The sequence below is a fragment of the Chiloscyllium punctatum genome, chromosome 30 (assembly GCF_047496795.1).
Source record: "Chiloscyllium punctatum isolate Juve2018m chromosome 30, sChiPun1.3, whole genome shotgun sequence".
Classification (NCBI taxonomy): Eukaryota; Metazoa; Chordata; class Chondrichthyes; order Orectolobiformes; family Hemiscylliidae; genus Chiloscyllium; species Chiloscyllium punctatum.
Window position 1 is genome coordinate 22,543,533 of NC_092768.1, and position 25,030 is coordinate 22,568,562.

General features: G+C 43.8%; 1 protein-coding gene and 1 long non-coding RNA gene across 5 annotated transcripts in view; one reads left to right on the forward strand and one right to left on the reverse strand.

The window, feature by feature from the left end:
• Positions 1–19,056, reverse strand: part of LOC140455252 (zinc-binding protein A33-like) — a 476,866-nt gene extending 457,810 nt beyond the window's left edge. The window contains exons 1-4 of one of the 4 annotated variants that reach the window (XM_072549981.1): positions 18,912–19,056; positions 15,373–15,500; positions 6,781–6,868; positions 3,907–4,254 (exon numbers count right to left, since the gene is read on the reverse strand). In XM_072549981.1, coding sequence (XP_072406082.1) covers positions 3,907–4,254; positions 6,781–6,868 — 436 coding nt within the window. In that variant the 5' untranslated portion in view covers positions 15,373–15,500; positions 18,912–19,056. Of the gene's footprint in view, positions 1–3,906; positions 4,255–4,820; positions 4,951–6,780; positions 6,883–15,372; positions 15,580–18,911 lie in introns of those variants that run through there. The other 3 variants (XM_072549979.1, XM_072549980.1, XM_072549978.1) reach the window with 3 other exon arrangements.
• On the forward strand, positions 18,008–18,602 carry LOC140455013 (uncharacterized). Its single transcript, XR_011952754.1, has 2 exons — positions 18,008–18,131; positions 18,354–18,602. It is a non-coding gene; the product is annotated as an uncharacterized lncRNA (long non-coding RNA).
• Positions 19,057–25,030: the final 5,974 nt, after the last annotated feature.

Sequence of the window (25,030 nt, forward strand, 5' to 3'; positions counted from 1 at the left end):
CCAGGGAACAGTCTTGATCACGCAGTCCTCACTAAACAGATGGAAGAGGAGGAGGAAGGCCGAGGGAAGAGTTCTCCAACACCTCAGTGAGAGACCAGAATGCTCCACCCAACACCCAACATGTTGTCCTCTGGTATCAGTGAATCACCTCCTTTATCTAATGAAACAACTTATGTAGTATAATCAAGCCACTGCGTCTTAACAAACTTAGTGAACTATCAGAAAATTACTTACAAATCGGCAAATGTTTTGTTACGCATTGTGGATGTTTAATCTAGATTTAGCCTATTAAGAAAAATGAAACTTCCAAAGATCAAAATTATTTTAAGGAAAAAGAAATATTTAAAACATTAAATTGGAGAAATATGTGCTGAAGTTTCTATCATTGGATTATCCCTCGAATATAAAAGAGACTATTCTTAGTGATGCCTTTCATACAAACCTTTGTGACGGGTTTTCAAAATCAGCTGGTTTCATGATATTCCTTATGGGAGAAAGTGGGAAATGTTATCCCTTGGTTTGAGAAGCCCAGAAACTAAGGAGAATAGTTAAAAAGCACTCTGTCTGCTGAAACTTTGGCACTTGTCAAGGTAGTTGACTTGATAAAAAGAATCAACCCCTCCACCCCGTGGCTGAACATTTCAACACCCTCTCCCATTCTGCCGAGGACATGCAGGTCCTCCTCCTCCTCCGCCACTCCCTCACCACCGATGCCTGAAGGAAGAACACCTCATCTTCCCCCTCGGAACACTCCAACCCCAGGGCATCAATGTGGATTTCAACAGTTTCGTCATTTCCCCTTCCCCCATCTCACCCCAGCTCCAACCTTCCAGCTTAGCACCATCCTCATGACCTGTCCCACCTGCCAATCTCCCTTCCCACCTATCCGCTCCACTCTCCTCTCTGACCTATGACCTTCACCCCCACCTCCATCCACCTATTGTATTCTTAGCTACCTACGCCCCAGCCCCACCCTCCTCCCATTTATCTCTCCACCCCAGAGACTCCCTGCCTCATTCCTGGTAAAGGGCTTTTGCCCGAAACGTCGATTTTCCTGCTCCTCGGATGCTGCCTGATCTGCTGTGCTTCTCCAACTCCACTCTAATCTTGATAAAAAGCATGTCAAAGTTTTAGAAGAAATTTTCTTGAGTTTTATGCAGACAATTGTGAAAAATTTGACAAGTAAGGGAATTAAGATGAGACAAAGAGCATTGTCTCCCCCTCAGAGCTATATCTTTGAAACTCTCTTCCCCTGAGAACAGTGGCCAACGGGTTCACTACATATATCTAAGGTACAGGAACATAGATTGCTGACTATCAAGGGAATTAAAGGTTATCAGGGAAGACTTGAAGAATGTGGAGTTGAGATCACAGTTAGATCCATCATGATCTTACTAACTGGTGGGGTGGGGAAGAAGAGTGTTTCAATGTGCATGTTCTAATTGTGATAAAGAGCAACTCTATTAAATGGGGAAAGATTTGGACACGATTTGTGTTGCAGTGATAACACAATTATACTGCAGCGATGGTGAAGTGGTAGTGGTTTTAGTAGTGAACCTGAAGGTCCAGGTTCAAATCCCATCTTCCCCAGAGATTGCGGTGATAACATGTCCAAAGAGATTGATTAGAAGTACTTATATAAGAAATAGTTTCCAAGTGGGAGGGGCTGGTCTGTGAAAAGCTAAAGCAGTCTACATTAATAAAAGAAACGAAATGTGAATGCTAGAAATCAGAACCAAAAACAGAACTTGCTGGAAAAGCTCAGCAGGTTGGGCAGCATCTGTGAAAAATAATCAGAGTTAATGTTTCAGGTCCAACGACCCTTTCTCGGAACTCAGAAGAGCTAGGGAAATGTTGGTTTATACACAGAAAATAAGGTGGGCAAGGGGGTAAGAAGCAAACGGTAGGTGGGGATAGAGCCCAAAGAACAATTGGACAGACAAAGGAGTAGATAACAGGCAGGCTGGGAGGATGAATAGCTGTTAATGCAAATTATTAGTGACTAACAATGGGTTGTGTGTAATGGCAGACAATGTGATAACAAGGCCTGATGTGTGGAGGTTGAGGTAAGGACATGGAAGACCTCAGGCCCTAAAGTTCTTGAACTCAAAATTGAGTCCAGAACGTTATAGAGCTTCCAAATGGAAAAGGAGGTGCTGTTCTCCCAGCTCATGCTGAGGTTTACTGGAGCACTGCAGATTGCCAGAGACAGATATGTTGGCATGGGAACATGGTGGTTTATTGAAGTAGCAGGCAACTGGAAGTTGATGTCCCAGTTTGTGGACTGAACTTCCTTAGGGATAGAACTTACCTTTTGCAATGATGTGTTGGGCTCCTCCATCGTTAAGGATGGGCATATTTTTGGAGCCAGCTCCTCCAGTTTAACTGTCCACCATCATTTATGACTGTGGCAGGACTGCAGAGCTTTGATTTGATTGCTGGTTGTGGGATTGCTTAGCTCTATTACTTGCTACTTACACTGTTTGGCAGGCCAGTAGTCCTGGTTGGTAGCTTCATTAGGTTGTCACCTCATTTTTAGGTATGCATAGGGCTGCTCTTGACATGCCTCCGTGCACTCTCCTTGAAGCAGGGTTGATCCCCTGGCTTGATGGGCACAGTTGAGTCAGGGACATGACGGGCCATAACACGGCAGATTGTATGGAGTACATTTCTGCTGCTGTTGACGGTCCACAGTGCCTCAAGGATGCTCAGTCTTGAGTTGTGATATCCATTTGAAGTCTTTCCCATTTAGCACAGTGATAGTGCCACACAACATGATGGAGGGTATTTTCAATGTGAAGGCAGGACTCTGCCTCCATGAGGACTATGCAGAGGTCACTCTCACCACCTGCTGCAGAATCAATCGAGCAGCTATATCCTTTTCTCGAAATGAAGAAGGCACAATCCGTGCTTTAGCTCCATCACTGTCTTTCATCGCCTCTCTAACAATGTTATACACCCACCCGCGTTGGGGTTCTGTTGGTGAGTGCAAGCATCACCTCTTCAACTTTGCCTTGTGAGGATTTGAATCCTCATCAAATGAAACCAAGCAACGGCACTTAAACTTCCAACAACAAAAGGGTCGAAGCATATGTATGACAATATTAGGAGTAGGCTGTTCAGTCCCTTCAGCCTGCTCCACCACTTTATAAAGTTGTGGCTGATTGGATTATAGCCTCAACCCTGCTTTCCTAGATACAAACCCATCCCCCATTTACAATTTGGCTTCCTTGTCAAGTACAAATTCCACAAAGTCATTTTCCATGTTTTGAGGAGGTTTATTTCATACACTGATGACCCTCTGAGAGAAAAGGTTTCTCCTCATCTCCATCTTTGATTTTAAATAGTCCCTCATATTTGGAATTATCCTTTCAGCATCTGTCCTGTCAAGTCCTCACAAGACCCACGTGTTTCAGTAAGATCACCTCTCACTCTTCTAAACTCCAAAATGGACACAGACTCAAACCGGTTTAACCTTCTGTCAAAGATAATCCTTCATCCCAGGTGACAGTGGAGTGAGCCTTCTCTGAACTGCATCTAAATCAATGATTCTGTTGCATAAGGGGATCAAAACTAGGCTTATTATTCCAGATGTGGTCTTATAATGTTCTGGACAATTGTAGCAAGAGATTCCCACTTTTATACTTCTTTTCTCTTGCAATAAACAACAGTCCATTTCTATTGCCTTCCTGATCACCTGTTATTGATGCACTCTAACACTCCCAGGTTGAGCTGCTGACAGCAGGTTGAATTATTTATGACCAGTATTCCAGCGCATATTTTGTGGTTTTCATTTTCAAGGATCATTCAACTTATTATATGCAACTCATGATTTTAAAATATTTTTAAACTAAATATTGTGTTATATTCAGTGACCATTAGTGGTTTAAAATGAGAAAGACGAACCTTCAACTTTCAGATCTATCACTGCTTGATCATGGTGTGTTTTGGAGTCAATGTAACATGTGTAATTCCCTTCATCTGACACTTTTATCTTCTTCAGTTTCAGAGAAGCATTTCCACGGGGAAACTCATCTTTAAACAGTTCTGTCCTCCCTTGATAATCTTTGTCCTGTACATCAGGCCGATCCTGTCCTCCAGTGTATAAATGAACTGGTGAAGCTGAATCTGATGTAAACCATCGAACCTCTAAGGTGTTCAGAGATATATCTGGGACCACTTGGCACTCTAGTACAACATCTTCACCCACAGAGACTGTGATGGGATCATCTGGTACAAACACATCGAATATCTCTGCAAAATACAAGATTGAAAACAAAGTCAATTCTCTTACCAGAGGAACAGATTTAATTTCCAGGGAGGTATTTTACAGGGCATGTGTTCCCTTCTTTAATTCTGATAATTCCAGCAGAAGTCATTAATTTAGAAAATATATAATAGCCTAAGATAGACAAAGATTGTAAAAAGAAATTGTAACTATTTCACACAGATTTCTTACAAACTGACTGGTTCACAAACCAGTTTACATGAATAGATTGGCTGATAAAAGAGGAATCCTGACCAGTAATCTCAAATTTCTGATTCACAAAATAAATGAATCACGATGTATTATGATGAGCCACATTGTCTGCATGCCCATCATAGGATCTCCTAAACAACTTCTTATTCCATGCTCCACCATGGTGAGTGACCACTAGGAGGGCAGAGAAAACACTACAACGACATCCCAGAAGCCTCCCTAAACAAATGCAACATCCCCACTGACACACTGGAATTGCTTGTCCTAGAATGCACAAACTGGAGAAGAAACAGTATCTAGAGAGACCCATTCCACCCTCCTCAAACACTACGTGCCCCACCTCTGGCCGAGTCTGTTGCTCCAGGACTGTTCAGACACCACAGAACCCCAGAGAAGTGGAAGCAAGTTATCCTCAACTCTGAAGAAGAAGAAACGGAAAACATAATATGGAAGTCCTTCCAGATGATGACTTTGGCTGTAAAGCTGTTCTTAGGCACAAGAAGCAGTGATTTCAGCTTCCTCACAGATTCTATTTTTTGGATGAAACTGATTTATTTCCAGTTTAATAGTATTTCTCACTTTGTGAATATAAAATACTGCAGATGCTGGAAATCTGAAAATAACACACAGAAAATGGTGGAGAAACTTAGCAGATCTGGCAGCATTTGTGGAGACAGGAAAACAGAATTAATGTTTTGACTCTGACAGGACTCTTCTTCAGATGTTCTGAACTTGAAACATTAACTTTGTTTCTCTCTCCACAGCTGCTGCCAGACCTGCTGGGTTTCTCCAGCAATTTCTGTTTTTGATTCCTCAGTTTATCCCTTTATTACTCAACAACAAGCCTCTGTGTATACACTTCAACTTTGTTCATTGTTTCAAATAAAAGCATTTGTTTATATCATATAGAAATGTCCCAGGGCAGAAAATGTTACAAATATAAATATGACACCTACCCATATTAGACAGGTTAGAGCAGACAGCCAAGAGCCTGTTCAAGGAAGCAAATTCTGAGAAAGGTTTTTAAAGAGTAAAACAAGGTAGTGAGTCAGGGAGATTTAACAGGAGTTACAGAGATTAAGGCCTAGGTAGGTGAAGGTATTGCCACCAATTATAAAGCAGTTTAATTTAATTTAATTTAATTTAACCAAACAGAGCAGAATCAGATTAGTACAGACCTCCCAAAAGGTTGTGAGCAGTATTCCCTTTAACATGCACAGTAATGTAAATGTGTCCAAAAGCAAAATACTGGCCCCTTTAAATTAGTACACACGCATGGCTACACACTTCACAAAATTACCTGTACACCTATAAATACATTAGGAGAAATGTTGGGTGTGAATGGGAGAGATTACAGAAATATAAAGGAATAAAGGTATTTGAAAACACAGATGATAATTTTAAATTATGGCAAAACTTAACCTGGAAACAGTGCACAAATCTGATGAAAACTGACTATTTTCTGACATTGGAGTCCCACTGTTGTTTTTCAGCAATGATTTCAGCTGAAGCTTTAGTGAATACTGAGAGTATTATATTGTTGGGCATGTCATCTTTTTGATGAGATATTAATCAAAGTGTAGTGTGCCTGTTCCAGTGGGAGTGACAATGTTTAAAAATATTTTCCAATGTTGCAGCAACATTCCTCAATCATTAAATACCTTGAACAGATTATTTGGTTATTTAACTTATTTTCCATTTGCATGACTTTACTCTGTACAAATTCCTTTCATTGTTAAATTTGTTTTTTACTTGTAGAGGAAATTTGCTTATCCAACAATTTGCTTATATTTAGCAATGAGCCACGTTGGCCAGATTATGGCAGAAACCCAAAAGCCAGGTCAAGGAACTTCTCACAGAAATAAAGAGGGGACGAAATTTTCAAACTGTTTCTCTGAAAAAGTCTTTATTGTGTTCATGAGTTTACATAAACTGGGCAGAAATGGAGAATTAGGACAATAAGAAAAGGCTGGTGCAATTTTCTGACAGTAGCAATAATGAGAAGAAAGAAAAACCACTAATTATAGAAATCTGAAACAAAAAAATGCTGGAAAAAACACAGCAGGACATCAGTATCTACGAAGAGAAAAGATAAGACCAGGTTTAGGATGTATCTGTACACCCTTCTCCATGATCTTCTCTGGGAACTTACTCAACATCAAGTTGTGCAGTTAGATGCTGCTGAATGCAACTGGAACAGATTGAATGATGCCATCGAGTGACAGGGTGAAGATGGTGAATAAATGCCTGTTCCAAAATGAAGTGTCAGAAATACATGCAGTAACAATTCCATTGCTTACCTGACAGCACAGTGTGAAAACCAAACAGTAACAGACAACTGAAGACTCTTCCTTGCATTATTGGAAATAACTGATTGAAGTATCTCATCTGAAATGAAAAATCTGCAATATATTTTTTAAAGAGTTATATTAGTTACAGAACAGAAATGTAAACATAGTGAGCCACATCATCTTAAGGTGATCCTGTACTTATCACTATTGACAAAGTATACAGGCTATGGGCTAACTGCTGGGATTATAATAGTTAGGTGATTGCTTTTGCACAGACTGGATGGGCTGAAGTGTCTATTTCTGTGCTGTAGCCCTTGAGAACTCTATGGCAGCAGTAATCATTGTGTTCTTAATGTTTTGTGCCTTTCCTGATGGATCTTCTGATATCAGCTGCATTAACAAATGCTCAGCTCAGGGACCCAGGAGATAACTGACAAAGAGGAGCAGCAGAGAGGGAACCGACCCCTTTTACAACATCAGCTCCAGCAGTTGGGTAAGGTTTAAAGGTCTCCGCATTTCAATGGGGACACTGGGGGGGGGGGGGGGGGGGGGTGTATCACTGTGGTGGGGTAGTATATGAGAGAGAAAGTTGGTGAGCGGGTAACTGAGTGAGTGAGTGGGGTGTGAGAGGATAATCGGTTTAGAAAGTTGGGGTGTTGGGGGTGTAGACAGGTCAAGGGGTGTGCTGTTGGTTTGAACAATGATGGGCAGGGTTGAACTGATCACTAAAGGGTTACATTGTAGGGTAAACTGCATAACAATTCTCAGATCTGATTATGTGTTGTGGACCTCATCCAAGTCTCTGACACTGAAGTCAGTGGAGGGTTCCAGGCAGCACAAATCAGCTCATCAGACACTGAAAGGTCCTGGGAATTACATAGTGTGTGTGTGTGTAAGTCAGGGCTGTCTAAGGCCCAACACACACCAGCAATCATTAATCATTAACAATCCCAATAATGGGAGATCTGGCCCATTCTTTCCATTCTGTGAAAGACTGATGGCGCTGAATTTTCATTCTGATTTTGGATTCTCAACTTCAGCCCATTCATCTGGAATTTCGGTCTCTCAGAGCTGGGGACAGTCTGGAGTGAGGGCTGCTGACAGCAGAGGTGGATGGATATTGAGGTCGGCAGGTCAGAAGCTTCACCTCCATTTACTGGGACAGGAGCCCAGTTCAGTTCCTGTTTGTAAAGCTCTTTAAACCCATCATTCAACACCATCTCTCCTCCATAACACCCCATCACTCCTCCATAACACCCCATGTCTCCTCCATAACTCCCCATGTCTCCTCCATAACTCCCCATGTCTCCTCCATAACACCCCATCTCTCCTCCATAACTCCTCATGTCTCCTCCATAACACCCCATCTCTCCTCCATAACACCCCATCTCTCCTCCATAACACCCCATGTCTCCTCCATAACACCCCATCTCTCCTCCATAACACCCCATGTCTCCTCCATAACTCCCCATGTCTCCTCCATAACTCCCCATGTCTCCTCCATAACTCCACATGTCTCCTCCATAACTTCCCCTGTCTCCTCCATAACTCCCCATGTCTCCTCCATAACACCCCATCTCTCCTCCATAACACCCCATGTCTCCTCCATAACTCCCCATGTCTCCTCCATAACTCCCCATGTCTCCTCCATAACTCCCCATGTCTCCTCCATAACACCCCATCTCTCCTCCATAACACCCCATGTCTCCTCCATAACACCCCATGTCTCCTCCATAACACCCCATCTCTCCTCCATAACACCCCACGTCTCCTCCATAACTCCCCATCTCTCCTCCATAACACCCCATGTCTCCTCCATAACTCCCCATGTCTCCTCCATAACACCCCATGTCTCCTCCATAACTTCCCCTGTCTCCTCCATAACTCCCCACGTCTCCTCCATAACTCCCCATCTCTCCTCCATAACTCCCCACGTCTCCTCCATAACTCCCCACGTCTCCTCCATAACTTCCCCTGTCTCCTCCATAACTTCCCCTGTCTCCTCCATAACTCCCCATGTCTCCTCCATAACACCCCACGTCTCCTCCATAACTCCCCATCTCTCCTCCATAACTCCCCATCTCTCCTCCATAACTCCCCATGTCTCCTCCATAACACCCCACGTCTCCTCCATAACTCCCCACGTCTCCTCCATAACTCCCCATCTCTCCTCCATAACTCCCCATCTCTCCTCCATAACTCCCCATGTCTCCTCCATAACACCCCATCTCTCCTCCATAACTCCCCACGTCTCCTCCATAACTTCCCCTGTCTCCTCCATAACTTCCCCTGTCTCCTCCATAACTCCCCATCTCTCCTCCATAACTCCCCATCTCTCCTCCATAACTCCACATGTCTCCTCCATAACTTCCCCTGTCTCCTCCATAACTCCCCATGTCTCCTCCATAACACCCCATGTCTCCTCCATAACACCCCATGTCTCCTCCATAACTCCCCATGTCTCCTCCATAACTCCCCATGTCTCCTCCATAACACCCCATGTCTCCTCCATAACTCCCCATGTCAAACTACATGCTCCACTTGTAACTATAATCTCTTCCCTAGAACCATTCTGGAAAATCTTCCCTGCATGCTCTCTGGTACCCCCCACATCCTTTCTAAGGATGACTTCCCTTCGAAGTCTTCCCCGCTTCTGTACAAAATCCCTCTGTTTGTGATGCCCAAACATCTGGTAAAATGCCAGCCTCTGACTCCCAGCCTCTGAAGCAGGGATGGCAATTGGGGGAGATGCCAGTGGCTGGAGCAGGGAATACCGGTGACCTGAAGCTGGGATACTGGTGACCAGCAGTCAGAAGCAGGAATCCCAGCACTCAGCGGCTCAGTGTGGAGTGTGGTGGCAGCCATTGGTCAGACGACATGGAGGGCCCCTACACTGAACTTCTATGGACAGCTTTCGCAGACAGACTGTGATGTTTGTCCTTTTGCTTCTTGTTTTTCTGAGCTATGGTTATACTGTGTATAGCTGAAATGTAACTTTTTTTCTTCATTTCTCTATTGTGTAGCTAAGGATTGTACCTAGGTACCTTTGTACCTAAGATGGCCCTTGAGGTGGTGATTTATAAACTTTTCACCACACTCATCCGAGTATATAACAATAAAGCTAATTCAATTCATCTCCAATGTTGTGCTTACATTCTTACTTTCTCCTGACATGCTACCACCTTCAAAGAACTGATGAGAAGAGTAATTAGGCTTGGGCCACCTCCCACAAATGTATACATTTTATAAATGCTTTTGCACTACATGATCCTCTGTCCCCACACAATTTGTGTCATTAAGTCTGTTGTCCCTCTCTGTATTATCACCTCACACTTCTCTGTGTAAGTCCCATCCTTCACATGTCAGCCTGTTCCAGAGACTGTACGTGTCCTGTTTTAATTGATTTGCATAATCTTCACTATTTGTAACTGCCAGAGTTTGGTAACATCAGCAAATTTTGTTATATTTTTATTCTGAACTGCAATATCCAAGTTATTGAGTGGTTTTATCACTGACCCTTGGGGAACACCACTTGTTTCCCATCCTCCAGTCAATTTTCTGGAATAGATACAGATCTTTCTATTCCACGAACCACAATATTGTGACCCAGTGTGAATATCCATCCCATCTCCTTCATCAACTGTTACTTCAGTCACAATAAATATCAAAGAGACAAGGATGATCTACCAGTTAGAAATCCTTGATGGCTGTCCTTAATGAACTGAAAGTTCTCTAAGTGACTACTGATTTTTCCCTGATTGTTTCCTCTTGAACCATACCCACCACTGACATTAAACTAACTGGCCTGTAGTTACACAGAACATAACAACACAGTATAGGCCCATTCGGCCCTCGATGTTGCGCCGACCTGTGGAACCAATCTGAAGCCTATCTAATCTACACTATTCCATTTTCATCCACATGTTTATCCACTGCCCTTAAAGTTGATGGGTCTACAACTGTTGCAAGCAGTGCGTTCCATGCTCCTAGTAGTCTCTGAGTAAAGAAACTACCTCTGACATCTGTCCGATATCTATCACCCCTCAATTTAAAGCTATATCCCCTTGTGCCAGCCATCTCTATCCAAGGAAAAAGGCTCTCACTGTCCACCCTATCTAACCCTCTGATTATCTTATACAGCGGCACGATGGCTCAGTGGTTAACACTGCTGCCTCACAGCACCAGGGTCCCAGGTTCAATTCCAGCCACGGGTGATTGTCTGTGTGGAGTTTGCATGTTCTCCCTGTGTCTGCATCGGTTTCCTCCGGGTGCTCCGGTTTCCTCCCATAGTCTAAAGATGTGCGGGCCAGGTGAATTGGCCATAATAAATTTCTCATAGTGTTAGGTGCATTCGTTGGTTGGAAAATAGGTTACTCTTCAGAGGGTCAGTGTGGACCGGTTGGGCCGAAGGGCCTGTTTCCACACTGTAGAGAATCTAATCTAATCTCAATAAAGTCACCTCTCAACCTTCTCTATAACAAAAACAGCCTCAAGTCCCTCAGCCTTCCCTCCATACCAAACAACATCCAGTAAATCTCCTCTGAACACTTTCCAAAGCTTCCGCATCCTTCCTATAATGCGACAACCAGAATTGTACGCAAAACTCCAAGTGCGGCTGCACCAGACTCATATACAATCCAAAATTCAGTTCCTATACTGATAAAAGCTAACACACTGTGTGCCTTCTTAACAACCCTGTCAACCTGGGTGGCAACTTTCAGGGATCTTTGCACATAAACACAGATTTCTCTACACAACCAAGAATGTTACTATGATTCTAGTACTCTTTATTCCTCTCAGCCCAGCTCGGCAGCTTATCTACATCCCTTTGTAACCTGCAACATCCTTCAGCACTATCCACAATTCCAACGACCTTAGTGTCATCCACAAATTTACTACCCATTCCTCTACACCCTCATCTAGGCCATTTATAAAAATGACAAACAGCAGTGGATCCAAAACTGTACACCACTAGGAACTGAATTCCAGGATGAACATTACCCATCAACCACCATCCTCTGTCTTCTTTCAGCTAGCCTGCTTCTGATCCAAACTGCTAAGTCACCCTCAATCCCATGGCTCCGTATTTTGTGCAATAGCCTTCCATGGGGAACCTTATCAAATGCCTTACTGAAATCCATATACACCACGTCAACTGCTTTACCCTCATCCACCTGTTTGGTCACCATCTCAAAGAACTCAATAAGTTTTGTGAGGCATGACCTACCGTGTTAACTATCCCTAATCAACTTATTCCTCTCTAGATGATTATAAGTCCTAAATCTTATAACCTTTTCAAACACTTTACTCACAACTGAAGTAAGGTTCACTGGTCTATAATCACCAGGGTTGTCTCTACTCCCCTTCTTGAACAAGGGGACAACATTTGCTAACTCCAGTCTTCTGGCACTATTCCTGTAGACAAATGACGACATAAAGATCAAAGCCAAAGGCTCTGCAATCTCCTCCCTGGCTTCCTAGAGAATCCTAAAATAAATCCCATCTGTCCCAGGGGGCTTATCTATTTTCACACTTTCTAGAATTGCTAACACCTCGTCCTTGTGAACCTCAATCCCGTCTCATCTAGTAGCCTGTATCTCAGTATTCTCCTCGACAACATTGTCTTTTTCCAGTGTGAATACTGACAAAAAATATTCATTGAGCGCTTCCCCATCTCCTCAGACTCCAGGTCACAATTTCCCACTACTATCCTTGATTGGCCCTAATCTTTCTCTAGTCATTCTTTTATTCCTGATATATCTGTGGAAAGCTTCAGGGTTTTCCTTGATCCTATCTGCCAAACACTTCTCATGTCCCCTCCTGGCTCTTCTTAGCTCTCTCTTTCGGTCTTTCCTGGCTAACCTGTAACTCTCAAGTGCCCTAACTGAGCCTTCACATCTCATCCTAACATAAGCCTTCTTCTTTCTCTTGACAAGAGATTCAACTTCTTTCATAAACCACGACTCCCTCGCTCGGCCATGCAGTAGCTGTTCCTTGAATAAGCTCCACATTTCAATTATGCCCATCTCCTGCAGTTTCCTTCCCCATCCTATGCATCCTAACTCTTGTCTAATCACATCTTAATTGCCTTTCCCCCAACAATAACCCTTGCCCTCTGGTACATACCTATTCCTTTCCATCGCAAAAGTAAACATAACCAAATTGTGGTCACTATCACCAAAGTGCTCACCTACCTCCAAATCTAACACCTGGCCAGGTTCATTACCAAGTATCAAATCCAATGTGGCCTCGCTCCTTGTTGGCCTGTCTACATACTGTGAGGGGAAACCATCCTGCACACATTGGACAAAAACTGACCCATCTCAAGTACTCGAACTATAGTACTTCCAGTCAATACTTGGAAAGCTAACGTCATCCCATAACAACTACCCTGTCACTCTCGCTCCTATCCAGAATTATCTTTGCTATCCTATCCACTACATCTCTGGAACGATTCGGAGGCCTATGGAAAACTCCCAACAGGGTGACATCGCCTTTCCTGTTTCTAATCTCAGCCCATACTACCTCAGCAGATGAGTCCTCCAACGTCCTTTTTGCCACCACAGCACTGTCCTTGACTAACAAGGCCACACCTATCCCTCTTTTACCATCTTCTCTATTCTTACTGAAACATCGAAATCCCAGAACCTGCAATAACCATTCCTGTCCTGCTCTACCTATTTCTCCGAAACGGCCACAACATCGAAGTCTCAGGAACCAACCCATGCTGCAAGTTCACCCACCTTATTCTGGATGCTCCTGGTGTTTAAGTAGACACAGTTCAGACCACCTCCTTGCTTGCCGGTGAACTCTTGCGACCCTCATTTCTGACCTCACTACTCTCAACCTCCTGGACACTGGAGCTACTATTTAGATTCCCATCCCCCTGCTGAATTAGTTTGAAGCCTCCCAAAGAGCATTAGCACATATTTCCTCTCCCGGGATATCAGTACTCCTCTGGTCCAGGTGTAGACCATCCTGTTTGTAGAACCCAGAATGAGCCCAAATTATTCAGGTATACAAAACTCTCCATCCTGCACCATCCCTGTAGTCTCATGTTCAACTCCTCTCTCTCTATTCTTCGCCTCGCTAGCACATGGCACGGACAACAAACGAGAGATAACAACTATGTTTGTTCTAGCACTAAGCTTCCACCCTAGCTCCCTGAATTTCTGCCTTAAATCCCCATCTCTTTTCCAACCTATGTCGTTAGTACCTACGTGGACCCCAACTTGGGGCTGCTCCCCCTTCCCTTCAATGATCCCAAAACCATAATCCAAGACATCATGGAGCCTGGCACCTGGCAGGCAACACACCAACCGTGTGTCTCTCTCGTTCCCCACAGAACCTCCTATCTGTCCCCCTAACTATGGAGTCCCCGGTGACTAGTTCTCTGCTCATCTTACCCCTTCCCTTCCAAGCAATAGGGACAGGCTCTGTGCCAGAGACCTGTACCCCATGGCTTACCCATGGTAAGTCGCCCCCCCCCACCCCCACCTCAACATTATCCAAAACGGTTTACTTGTTATTGAGAGCAACGGCTAGACGGGTTCCTGGTACTGCCTGCCAGTTCCCTTCCGTCTCCTGACTGTCCTCTCACCATTTCTTGAATAAGCATTTCCCATTGTCATTATCCAATTCTCGAGCACCTATTCTTGAACTTGGGAGATTAGATATTTGGACCAGCTCTCTTCTATCACCATTCAGAAGGTGGAAGTGCAGTGCTGATGTCACTGGACTAGTGTTCCTCAGCTTGGGGAGTTTGGATGAAGAGGAGATGAAGGGAGGATAAGACGGCAGTGAACTCAAATTGTGGCAAAAACCAAATTGGTTCATAACGTCCTTTAGGGAAGGAAATCTGCTGTCCTCACCCAGACCTGCCAACATGTGACTCCAGACTCATAGCAATGTGGATGACTCTACACTGCTGTTTGAAATAGGCTAACATGTCACTCAGTTCAAGGACAATTAGGGATGAGGAATAACACTGACTTTGCCCATAAGTCCTACATCTCAATGGAAGAATTCCTCCAGTGTGGAACCAGGCCAATCGGCTCAGCAAGTCCACACCAACTCTCCGAACAGCATTCCACCCAGACTCACCCCTCTACTCTGTCACTGTCACTCTGCATTTTCCATGGCTAATCACCTAACCTGCACATCCCTGGACACTACAGGCAGTTTAGCATGGCCAATCCATCTGGCCTGCACACCTTTGGACGGTGGAAGGAAACCAGAACACCCGGAGGAAACCCATGCAGCGTTTGCAAACTCCAATCACCCGAGGCTGGAATTGAACCCAGGTCCCTGGCGCTGTGAGGTAGCAGTGCTGACCGCTGAGCCACCATGTCGCATTTCATTCAAGAATAAAAGTGAACAACTTCACTTGCTTTAGCAACCTGCTATTTCAACTGGGATGTAACTCTTTAGAAAAAAATAATTCCCATAAAGATAATGAAGTGCGCACTTTCAGCCAAGTTTGAAAATGCTCCATCGCATAACGTCATGGAGAATATTCCTGACTTGTCCCTATTTATGTCACTTAGAAAATGTGTTTTTTTCTAATTATTCTCAATTAAGCCATGAAGACTGAAAACTTACTTTTGGCTTCAGAAAGTCAGACGATTCCTCATTGAGATATTTTTCACAAACACTGCAGAGGAGCTCGGATCAGGAAGTACATCCAGGAACGTTATAGTGAGCGGTGAAACCATCATTATCGTGTTAAACTGCAGGAAGAGAGTGTGGGAGAGAGGGAATGAGGAGATTGGATGAAGAGGAGATTGAGGGAGGATCAGATGAAGTGAGCTCAGAGGAGAGAGAACATGATGAATAAGTAAATATGTTGCACACTTTTTAAAAACTGTTTATGAGATAAAGGCATCGCAAGTTAGGCCAGCATTTATTGCCTGTCCCTAATTGCCTGAGGGGCAGTTAAGAGTCAACCATATTGCTGTGGGTCTGGAGTCACAGGTAAGCCAGACCATGTAAGGATGGCAGTTTTGGGATGATGCTGCTCATTTAACACGACTATGTTGTTGTTGGGTTTTTTTCAGAGAGTGCGTTAAAAGATTAGAGTGGTGCTGGAAAAGCACAGCAGTTCACGCAGCATCCAAGGAGCAGGAAAATCAACATTTCGGGCATTCGGAATATTCCTGATGAAGGGCTTTTGCCCGAAACATCGATTTTCCTGCTCCTCGGATGCTGCCTGACATGCTGTGCTTTTCCAGCACCACTCTAATCTAGAATCTGGTTTCCAGCATCTGCAGTCACTGTTTTTACTGGGTGTGTTAAAAGACAGAGGTTCTGACAATTTGGGTTTTGAAGTGTTTGAGGGCCAATTTAATTATAACTAACAGATACTGCCTCAGGAAAATGGCTTTTAAGTTTAAAAAAAATACTTGTACAATGAAAGTGGAGAAGCCAATTCTCCCAGCTCAGCTTTTCTCTGGTTTGGTTTGGTCTGTCTATTCACTGAAAGCAGTCAGAAGGTTGTGAAGCTGCTAGACCCAAGAGACACAGGTCCATGCTGACGCTCCCTCTCTCTCTGACTTCTCTCCTGGGAGACCCTGCGTTTGATTTTACCTTTTGTGCCAAGGGATGTTTATGGGGATTGTTGCAAGTATTTGGAACAGCCTGATGAAGGGCTTATGCTCGAATCGTCAGATACCTGACCTGCTGTGCTTTGCCAGTGCCACACTCTTGACTCTGATCTCCAGCATCTGCAATCCTCACTTTCTCCTATGGATATCACTGGTGAGTGATTAAATGTCAGCCTGACTTGTCTCTTTCTTGAAATGTTGGTGAAGGTTTGACAGAACTGAGCAGCTGGTTAGATAAGCTGTTCTCAAACTTCTGAGGGTGAAAGCCCTGTTTTCAAATGAAACTACCACATTCCCCCTCCCCCAAATTAGACTTGTCATCATATGGAACTACTGCTTATAAAGAATGTTTTACTAATGACTTTAACAAAACCAATATTTGCATTTCCTTACAGAGATCACTCTAGTGTTTGTCCCTTAGGAAGAGCACAGAGAAAGTTAGATCAGTGAGGGGTCCATGGGATAAGAGACCACTGACCGCACTCAGTAAAAGATTTTGTTGTGTCGTCAGACAGAAATTGAAAAGTGAGTGTTTTTACTTGAATACATTTTGCACTAAGTAGAAAAATTACACGTTTCAATTTGGTAACAAACTGCAAGTGAAGTAACAAACAGTTTAAACATATTGATTTTTGTGGGATAGTAATTAAAGAATAGGTGGGAAGTTTTAGTAATATGAGGGTTATGTGTAAACTACTTTATATTCCTAAAACCTCATGTTGGGTAATTCTTCTAAATGTGAAACCTAATTGTCACAGAGTCATACAGTGCCCATTGCCCATTGAGTCAGCACTGACCTATTGACATGAATCCCATTATCCATTGGCCCATAAGTTTGAACATTATGACATTTCAAACACACATCTGCATACCTTTAAAGATTGTGAGTTATTCTCCCCCCAGACCCTCCCAGACGGCACACTCCAGATTCTCACCATCCGCTGAGTAATTTTTTTTTCCTCAAATCTCCTTCAATCCTCCTGTCCTTCCCCTTAATATTGTGTCCCCTTATTCTTGACCCTTCAACAAGGAGACCAGCTGCTTCCCACCCACCTTGTCTATGCCCACATTAGGTCCTCAATCAGGTCCACCTTCAGCTTTCTCTGCTCGAAAGAACACAACCCAAGCTTAATCAGCACACCCCAAAGCTAAAATGCTTCAAACGAGACGACATCCTGGTGAATCCCCTCTGTACCTGCCTCCAGTGAAATCACCTCCTGTAGTGAGGTGAACAAAACTCCACACAGTACTCCAACTGTGGCCTGATCAAAGGTTTTATGGCTCCAACATAACCCCCCTGACATTAACTTATAAAGGCAATGGCCCATATGCCTTCTAACTACCCTGTTAACTTGTCCTGCCACCTTTAAGGATCTGTTGGATAACCATCCCAAGATCCCTCTGTTCTTCTGAGCTTCTGAGTCTCCTGTTATTCATTGAGAAATGCCTTATCCTGTTACTTCTTACAGCACACCACCTCCCATTTGATCTACCATTCTGACCAACCCACCTTTATCTTCCTTGAAGCTCAAACCTTCTTCCTCACTATTCACCACCCAGCCAATCCCTGTGCCACATACAAACTTACTGATCACAAACCCCTCCCCCACCACATTCTCTTCCAAAACTGATGGATGACAGGAGTCTTGTTCACAAACCATCTCTGACATCCTGGGTGAGAAAGTAGGCAGACAAGTGACAGACTGAGTTGAAGCAGAGGATTATGAGGTGATGTGTCTTAACAGAAGGAGGAAAGAGGTACAATGTTGACTTAATGTTATAATTCTATCGACAGGAACAGAGGGCCCTGGTGGGAGGGTCATGTGGATGAATCTTTGATGGTGACAGGTCACATTGAGAGAACAGTCAGCAAAGTACAGCGGCTCTTGGGCTTCAGAAATGGAGACCTTGAGAGTGAAAGTAGGGAATAGAATGTAAATCATTTCAGTAAAAACTTCGATAAAGTGATGTTTTTTTCAGAACTCCCTGAAAGGGGCAGAGACCATTGGACGGGTTGAGACAGTGAGATCCGGAGTTTAGGACCCAGGCACCTGGACTCACTGCTGTCGATGGTGGGGACAGAAAACCGGAAAGGGGAAAGAATGGAATCGGAGAATGGACTCAGCACAAGAGAAACTCTTCAATTAAAGTTTATTTCAGGAAATGAAGCGTCACAACTATCTCCAGGATTGAATTATTTCTCTCTAAATAAAAACCCCAGTGGGTCAGGTTCTGTCTCATGGCCCTCACTATGTTCCTCCTTTTTCCTTCCGTCCCCAGTCTCTGTGTTTGACCCTGAGACTTTAATGTTACAGATTGCCTCTCCCTCCTGTTCCCTTATACTGACAGGAGCCAGCTCCAGGCTCTGTTCAGCTGATCAGAGACATTGGAGAAAGTTCGCACCTTTTCCCTGGACAATCCCCAGCGGCTCCCCGTTCAACTCCTTGGATTTGATTGGGATCTTTCAGCGGGAATAATATCCACCTGATCCCACTGGGAATGACCCCTTCCTGAAATTAAAGAGGATTTGGGACTCACCTCTTACTTTCCCACAATCTGACCGAACATTTTCCGCCTTTTCCCGACAGATGTAAAATGTAAAGACTTTCACAACAGCAGCCCCTCCCTGAGAAAAGTTCCTTTCGGTTTTGACTGAATTCACTCTTTGGGTTTTGCTCCGTCCTTCGGCCAAATGTGTAACTGCAGGGAAATTGCTCCCTAAACAATAATCCACCGAAAATTAATAATGTTGATAAAATTAATGATCGCCTCAAGCCATGCCATTCACTGATGAAGAGAAATCTGTGTGAATATATTTCATGGTGGGATCAGGATTATTTTCCAGGTTACACTTTGAATTCTGTTAGAGACAAAAAAAAACTGCAGATGCTGGAATCCAAACTCCAGAGGCAGGAGTCTGGAAGAACCCAGCAAGCCAGGCAGCATCAGGAGGTGGAGAGGTCAACATTTCAGGTATAACCCTTCACCCACCCCCAGTCCTGAAGAAGGGGTAGGTGGCTACAATAACTCAGCAAGTCTGGCAGTATCTCTCATCTGTGGGCAGAAGGCAGGGATGATGTCAGACCTGCTGAGTTATTCCAGCCGTTTCTGTTTTAGATTCTGTTGGGTGGAATGTCCAAATAAGTCACTGGACACCTGGGAATTCACTTCCAGCATCAAAGAGTTTATAGGAATTGCACGGGTGGGAGGAGACCCTCTGAGAATCCAGAGAGCTCTCCAGCCAACAGAGGAAATTTTATTTAAATCCCATTTTCATACTTACAGTCCAATCAGTTCATTATTAATTACATCTACATCCAGTCAATAATTCACGTGTCTGCGTGATCTATGATGAGTAACCCTGGGGACAACTTCAAAATTTCTCATGCTCTCACAGTGTTTATGAGACACCCCATCTTTAACCTTGGGTTTCTTACAATGTGTTCAATCAACCCACATTCCAGTGTCTGCTAGTTTTTACATCTGTGATACAATTCTTCATAATGAGGATATGGAGACTGCTCTTCACTGGCTAAGATTGACTTTCTCACATAATTATTGTCATCAAGTCATAGAATCATAGAGATGTACAGCATGGAAACATGCCGACCAGATATCACAAATGAATCTAGTACCTTTTTGCCAGCAATTGGTCCTTATCCCTCTAAACCTTTCCTATTCACATATCCATCTGATTAGATTAGATTACCTACAGTGTGGAAACAGGCCCTTTGGCCCAACAAGTCCATACTGACCCTCTGAAGAGCAACCCACCCAGACCCATTCCTCTACATTTACCCCTTCACCTAACACTACAGGGCAATTTAGCATGGCCAATTCATCTAACCTGAACATTTTTGGACTGTGGGAGGAAACCGGAGCACCCGGAGGAAACCCACGCAGACACGGGGAGAATGTGCAAACTCCACACAGACAGTTGCCTGAGGCAGGAATTGAACCCGGGTCTCTGGCGCTGTGAGACAGCAGTGCTAACCACTGTGCCACCGTGCCACCCACTGATGCTTTTTAAATGTTGCAATTGTACCAGCCTCCAAACTTCCTCTGGCAGCTCATTCCATACACATACTACAGTCTCATGCAAAAGCTGTCCCTTAGGCCCCTTTTATATCTTTCCCCCTCACCTTAAACCTATGTCCTCTAGTTTTGGACTCCCAAAACCCAGGAAAAAGACCTTGTCTACTTACTCTATCCATGACTCTCATGGTTTTATAATCCTCTATAAGGTCCCCCTTCAGCCTCTGATGCACCAGGGAAAATAACCCCAGCCTGTTCAGCCTCTCCCCATAGCTCAAACCCTCAAACAATGGCAACATCCTTGGAAATCTTGTCTGAATCCTTTCAAGTTTCACAACATTCTTCCGACAGCAGGGAGCCCAGGATTAAACATAATATTCCAATTGTGGCCAAACTAATGTCTTGTATAGTTGCAACATGACCTCCTCACTCTGACACTCAATGTACTGACCAATAAATGATAGCATACTAAATGCTTTCTTCACTATCCTGTCTACCTGTGACTCAACTTCCAAGGAACTATGAACCTGCACTCAAGGTCTCTTTATTCAGCAATCCCCAGGACCCTAACATTAAGTGTATAAGTCCTGTCGTGATTGGCCTTTCCAAAATGCAGCACCTCACATTTATTTAAATTAAACTCCATCTGCTGCTCCTCAGCCTATTGGCCCATTTGATAATGATTCCATTGTACTCAGAGGAAACCTTCTTGGCTGTCCACGACACCTCTAATTTTGATATTATCTGCAAACTTAGTTCTATATTCACATTCAAATAATTTATGTAAATGACGAAAAGCATTGAACCAAGCACATACCCTTGTGCCACACCACTGGTCAAAGACCTTCAGTCTGAAATCCTTCATGAAATCCCTCATGCTTTTAATTTTTTTTGTGCATGTGAATCTACAACAACTTCAGAATTTATACTGATGGTTATTTGAAGAATCTAAAATCTATGATTGCAATGGATTGACTAATTGAAAATTCACTTCATTAATTCATGGTGACTCAGTGGATAGCACTGCTACCTCGCATCACCAGGGTCCCAGGTTCGGTTCCAGTCTCGGGTAACTGTCTGTATTGATTTTGCACACTCTCCCCGAGTTTGCGTGGGTTTCCTCTGGTGCTCTGGTTTTCTCCCACAGTCCAAGGATGTGCAGGTCAGATTAATTGGCCATGCTAAATTGCCCCATAGTGTTAGGTGCATTAGTCAGAGGGAAATGGGCATGGATGGGTTACTCTTTGGAGGTCGGTGTGGACTTGTTGGGCTGAAGGGCCTATTTCCACACTGTAGGGAATCTAATCTAAATGTACAAAGTTAAAAATCACACAACACCAGGTTATAGTCCAACAGGTTTAATTGGAAGCACACTAGCTTTCGGAGCGACGCTCCTTCATCAGGTGATAGTGGAGGGCTCGATCGTAACACAGAATTTATAGCAAAAATTTGCAGTGTGATGTAACTGAAATTATACATTGAAAAATTGATTGTCTGTTAAGCCTTTCATCTGTTAGAATACAGTACTAGTTTCACTTCTTTCATGTGCAAATCACAAAACCCTTTTTTTAAAAGTTGCATTCTCGGGTTAGCTGTTAACAATGGTGATAGCTAGACAATATGTTGAAGGTGTTAGCCCCCTGTGTTCTCTGTTGGAATCAATCTAAACATCAGGTCATAGACAGAGAACACAGGGGGCTAACACCTTCAACATATTGTCTAGCTATCACCATTGTTAACAGCTAACCCGAGAATGCAACTTTTAAAAAAAGGGTTTTGTGATTTGCACATGAAAGAAGTGAAACTATCACTGTATTCTAACAGATGAAAGGCTTAACAGACAATCAATTCTTCAATGTATAATTTCAGTTACATCACACTGCAAATTTTTGCTATAAATTCTGTGTTACGATCGAGCCCTCCACTATCACCTGATGAAGGAGCGTCGCTCCGAAAGCTAGTGTGCTTCCAATTAAACCTGTTGGACTATAACCTGGTGTTGTGTGATTTTTAACTGTGTACACCCCAGTCCAACACCGGCATCTCCGAATTATATTCTAAATGTAGAATTCTTATGCGATGTTTTTATCTAAGTAAATGCGTAAGCCTGGTGTACAGTCTCAATTCTGTTATCTTGGGAGCTACAGGACTGCTACCGTTGTTCCAACTTATGCTGACTATATTCAGCAAATATTTTCCCAAAACTCCCGAAGATCACGGTCAGCCATGTTTTTACTGCTTTTGCCAAGGGCAACTGTCGGCCATCTTGTGCTGATCAGTGATGGACATTTCTAACATTTCTGATTTTCAACACCCATAGTTCTTTGAATTCCCGCCTTTGACTGCTCTGAAGGATCAGTCTTGGGGTAGAGTTTGAGAATCACTTGTTATTCCATAACATTGAAGTTCAGTTGCCAAACCTGTAAGAGAAATCCAAAATCTCAAAACACTCTGAGTGAAAGGAGTTCTCTCACTTGGTTCCAAATCTTTTGTCTTTAATCTTACAGCACATAAGTCTTAGGCTATTGGCTTAGGAACACTTGCTGCCTCTCCATAAACTGCACTGAAAGGTGAGGAACATTAGAAATTTAGGAAACTGTGAAAAGATAGAATGGGCTTGACACTGAGCTCACCACCCATTCTAATCAGGAATGTATCTTTGATTTGCTGTCTTCCTGACCTATCACACACTTTATCATTGGGCATGGATATCACTGGCAAGTGATCTGCTGTCAGCCTGCCTTGGCCCTTCTTGAAACATTGGTAAAGTTTTGACAGAACAGACAAGTAGTTCTCGAACTTCTTGGGTTGAAAGCCCTATTTTTTCACTGACCACCCGCACTACCCACCACCCAATCCCCCACTGCTCCCCACCTCCAAACCGCACCAAATTTAGAATTGTCATAAGGTGGAATGTTTCAATCATTGGACGATAAGAAATAGGAACATGGGCAGGCCATTCTGCCCCTCATGGGCAGGCCATTCTGCCCCTCAGGCCTGCTCCACCATTCGATAGGACCATGATTGACCTGACATTCCTAACATCCACTTTACTGCGCTTTCCCCATAGCCTTTCACTCCCCTACTAAATGAGAATCAAAATATCTCTTAGCTTTATTTAAAAAATCCTATTTCCTTACAGAGTTATTAATGTTTGTCCTGCCCAGTCCTCACTCAGAAAATATATTATGATGTGGAGGAGCCGGTGTTGGACTGGGGTGGACAAAGTTAAAAATCACACAACACCAGGTTATAGTCCAACAGGTTGAATTGGAAGCACTAGCTTTCGGAGTGATGCTCCTTTATCAGGTGGTGGATGATGAAGAACCATCTGATCAAGGAGCAGAGCTCCGAAAGCTAGTGCTTCCAAATAAACCTGTTGGACTATAACCTGGTGTTGTGTGATTTTTAACAGATATAAGAGAGTAGATAACTTAGAAACAGTTTGATTATTGGGACAATGATTGGCATTGTCAGAGAGGAATACCGAGTAAAACTATTTTCCTTGAAAGATTTTTACTCTATGTAGAGTAATTAAAAATTCCAATTTGTAACTAACCTCAGGAGAATTAACACGAATATAGCACAGAGCAGGTTTGGATTTATTAATTTACGAGGACAATATTTGTAATAGCAGGTGAGAGAGTTGTGTGTCATTTTAAACTTATAGATTAACTATTTTCTATAACTCTCCTTCACTGCCAGGACAGGTTACCTGAAGGGGCTGGGAATATGGTTCAGAGGGACTGGGGCAGGAGCATATCATCAAACGGAGGCAGAAACTGGGGTTTTGGGAACTCCTGCTCCCTCCCCATTGAAGGTAAAAGCCGGCTCATCAGGTGGGACACTCTCTCTGTTGTTGCATGTGGCACAGGTCTTTCTCATTCCCAAAACTGCACTGTTTCAGTCACCTGAGCCATCGTCCACTTCATTTGGAGCTCTAAGATTCCTGCAGGGCACCATGTACAACACTCTGGATTTATGGGGAAGAATCTACCCAACACCTCCTTCATCCTGATGGTCCCTTTGTGTGCGGCTGCATCAAGCTGTGTGTAAACGCTCAGTACACAAACACTAAGTGTCAGTCCGTACTGAGGGTCTCCCTGTCCCCAGGCTTGTGAAGGATGGGCCTGGCCTCGCTGCTGCGCAACTCTCCAAGTAGTTGGACCGTTCCATATCTCCGTCCCTGATGGATACATTTGTGAAGGAAAACACCTTTGACCACAAGTCCATCAGGAAGTGGTCAGCATGTAGTGTCCTTGAGACCCTTCGGGAAAAGGAGAGGGCGGATCCTGTCGCGTGGTTCCCTGAGCAGACTGTCAAAACCATTTGGCAGAATGCCTCATCACCAGAACGTTCCAACAAGCGCCAGGACATGGCTCGGCTGGTGGTGAGAAGGGCACTGCCTATGAGATCCTTCATGTACCCCGGCCAGTCTGTGCCATCACACACTGCCCTCGAAGTGGCTGCAAAGGGGTAGAGACTGTCACCCATCTCCTTCTGGAATGAGCCACTGCAGTGGGGTTTGTGTTGAGGTGTGTCCAGGGCAGCTCTGTGTCGCGGGACCCTGTGCTCTACGGGCTGTTCCCCGGGACACACACTGAGACAAACATCAACTGCAC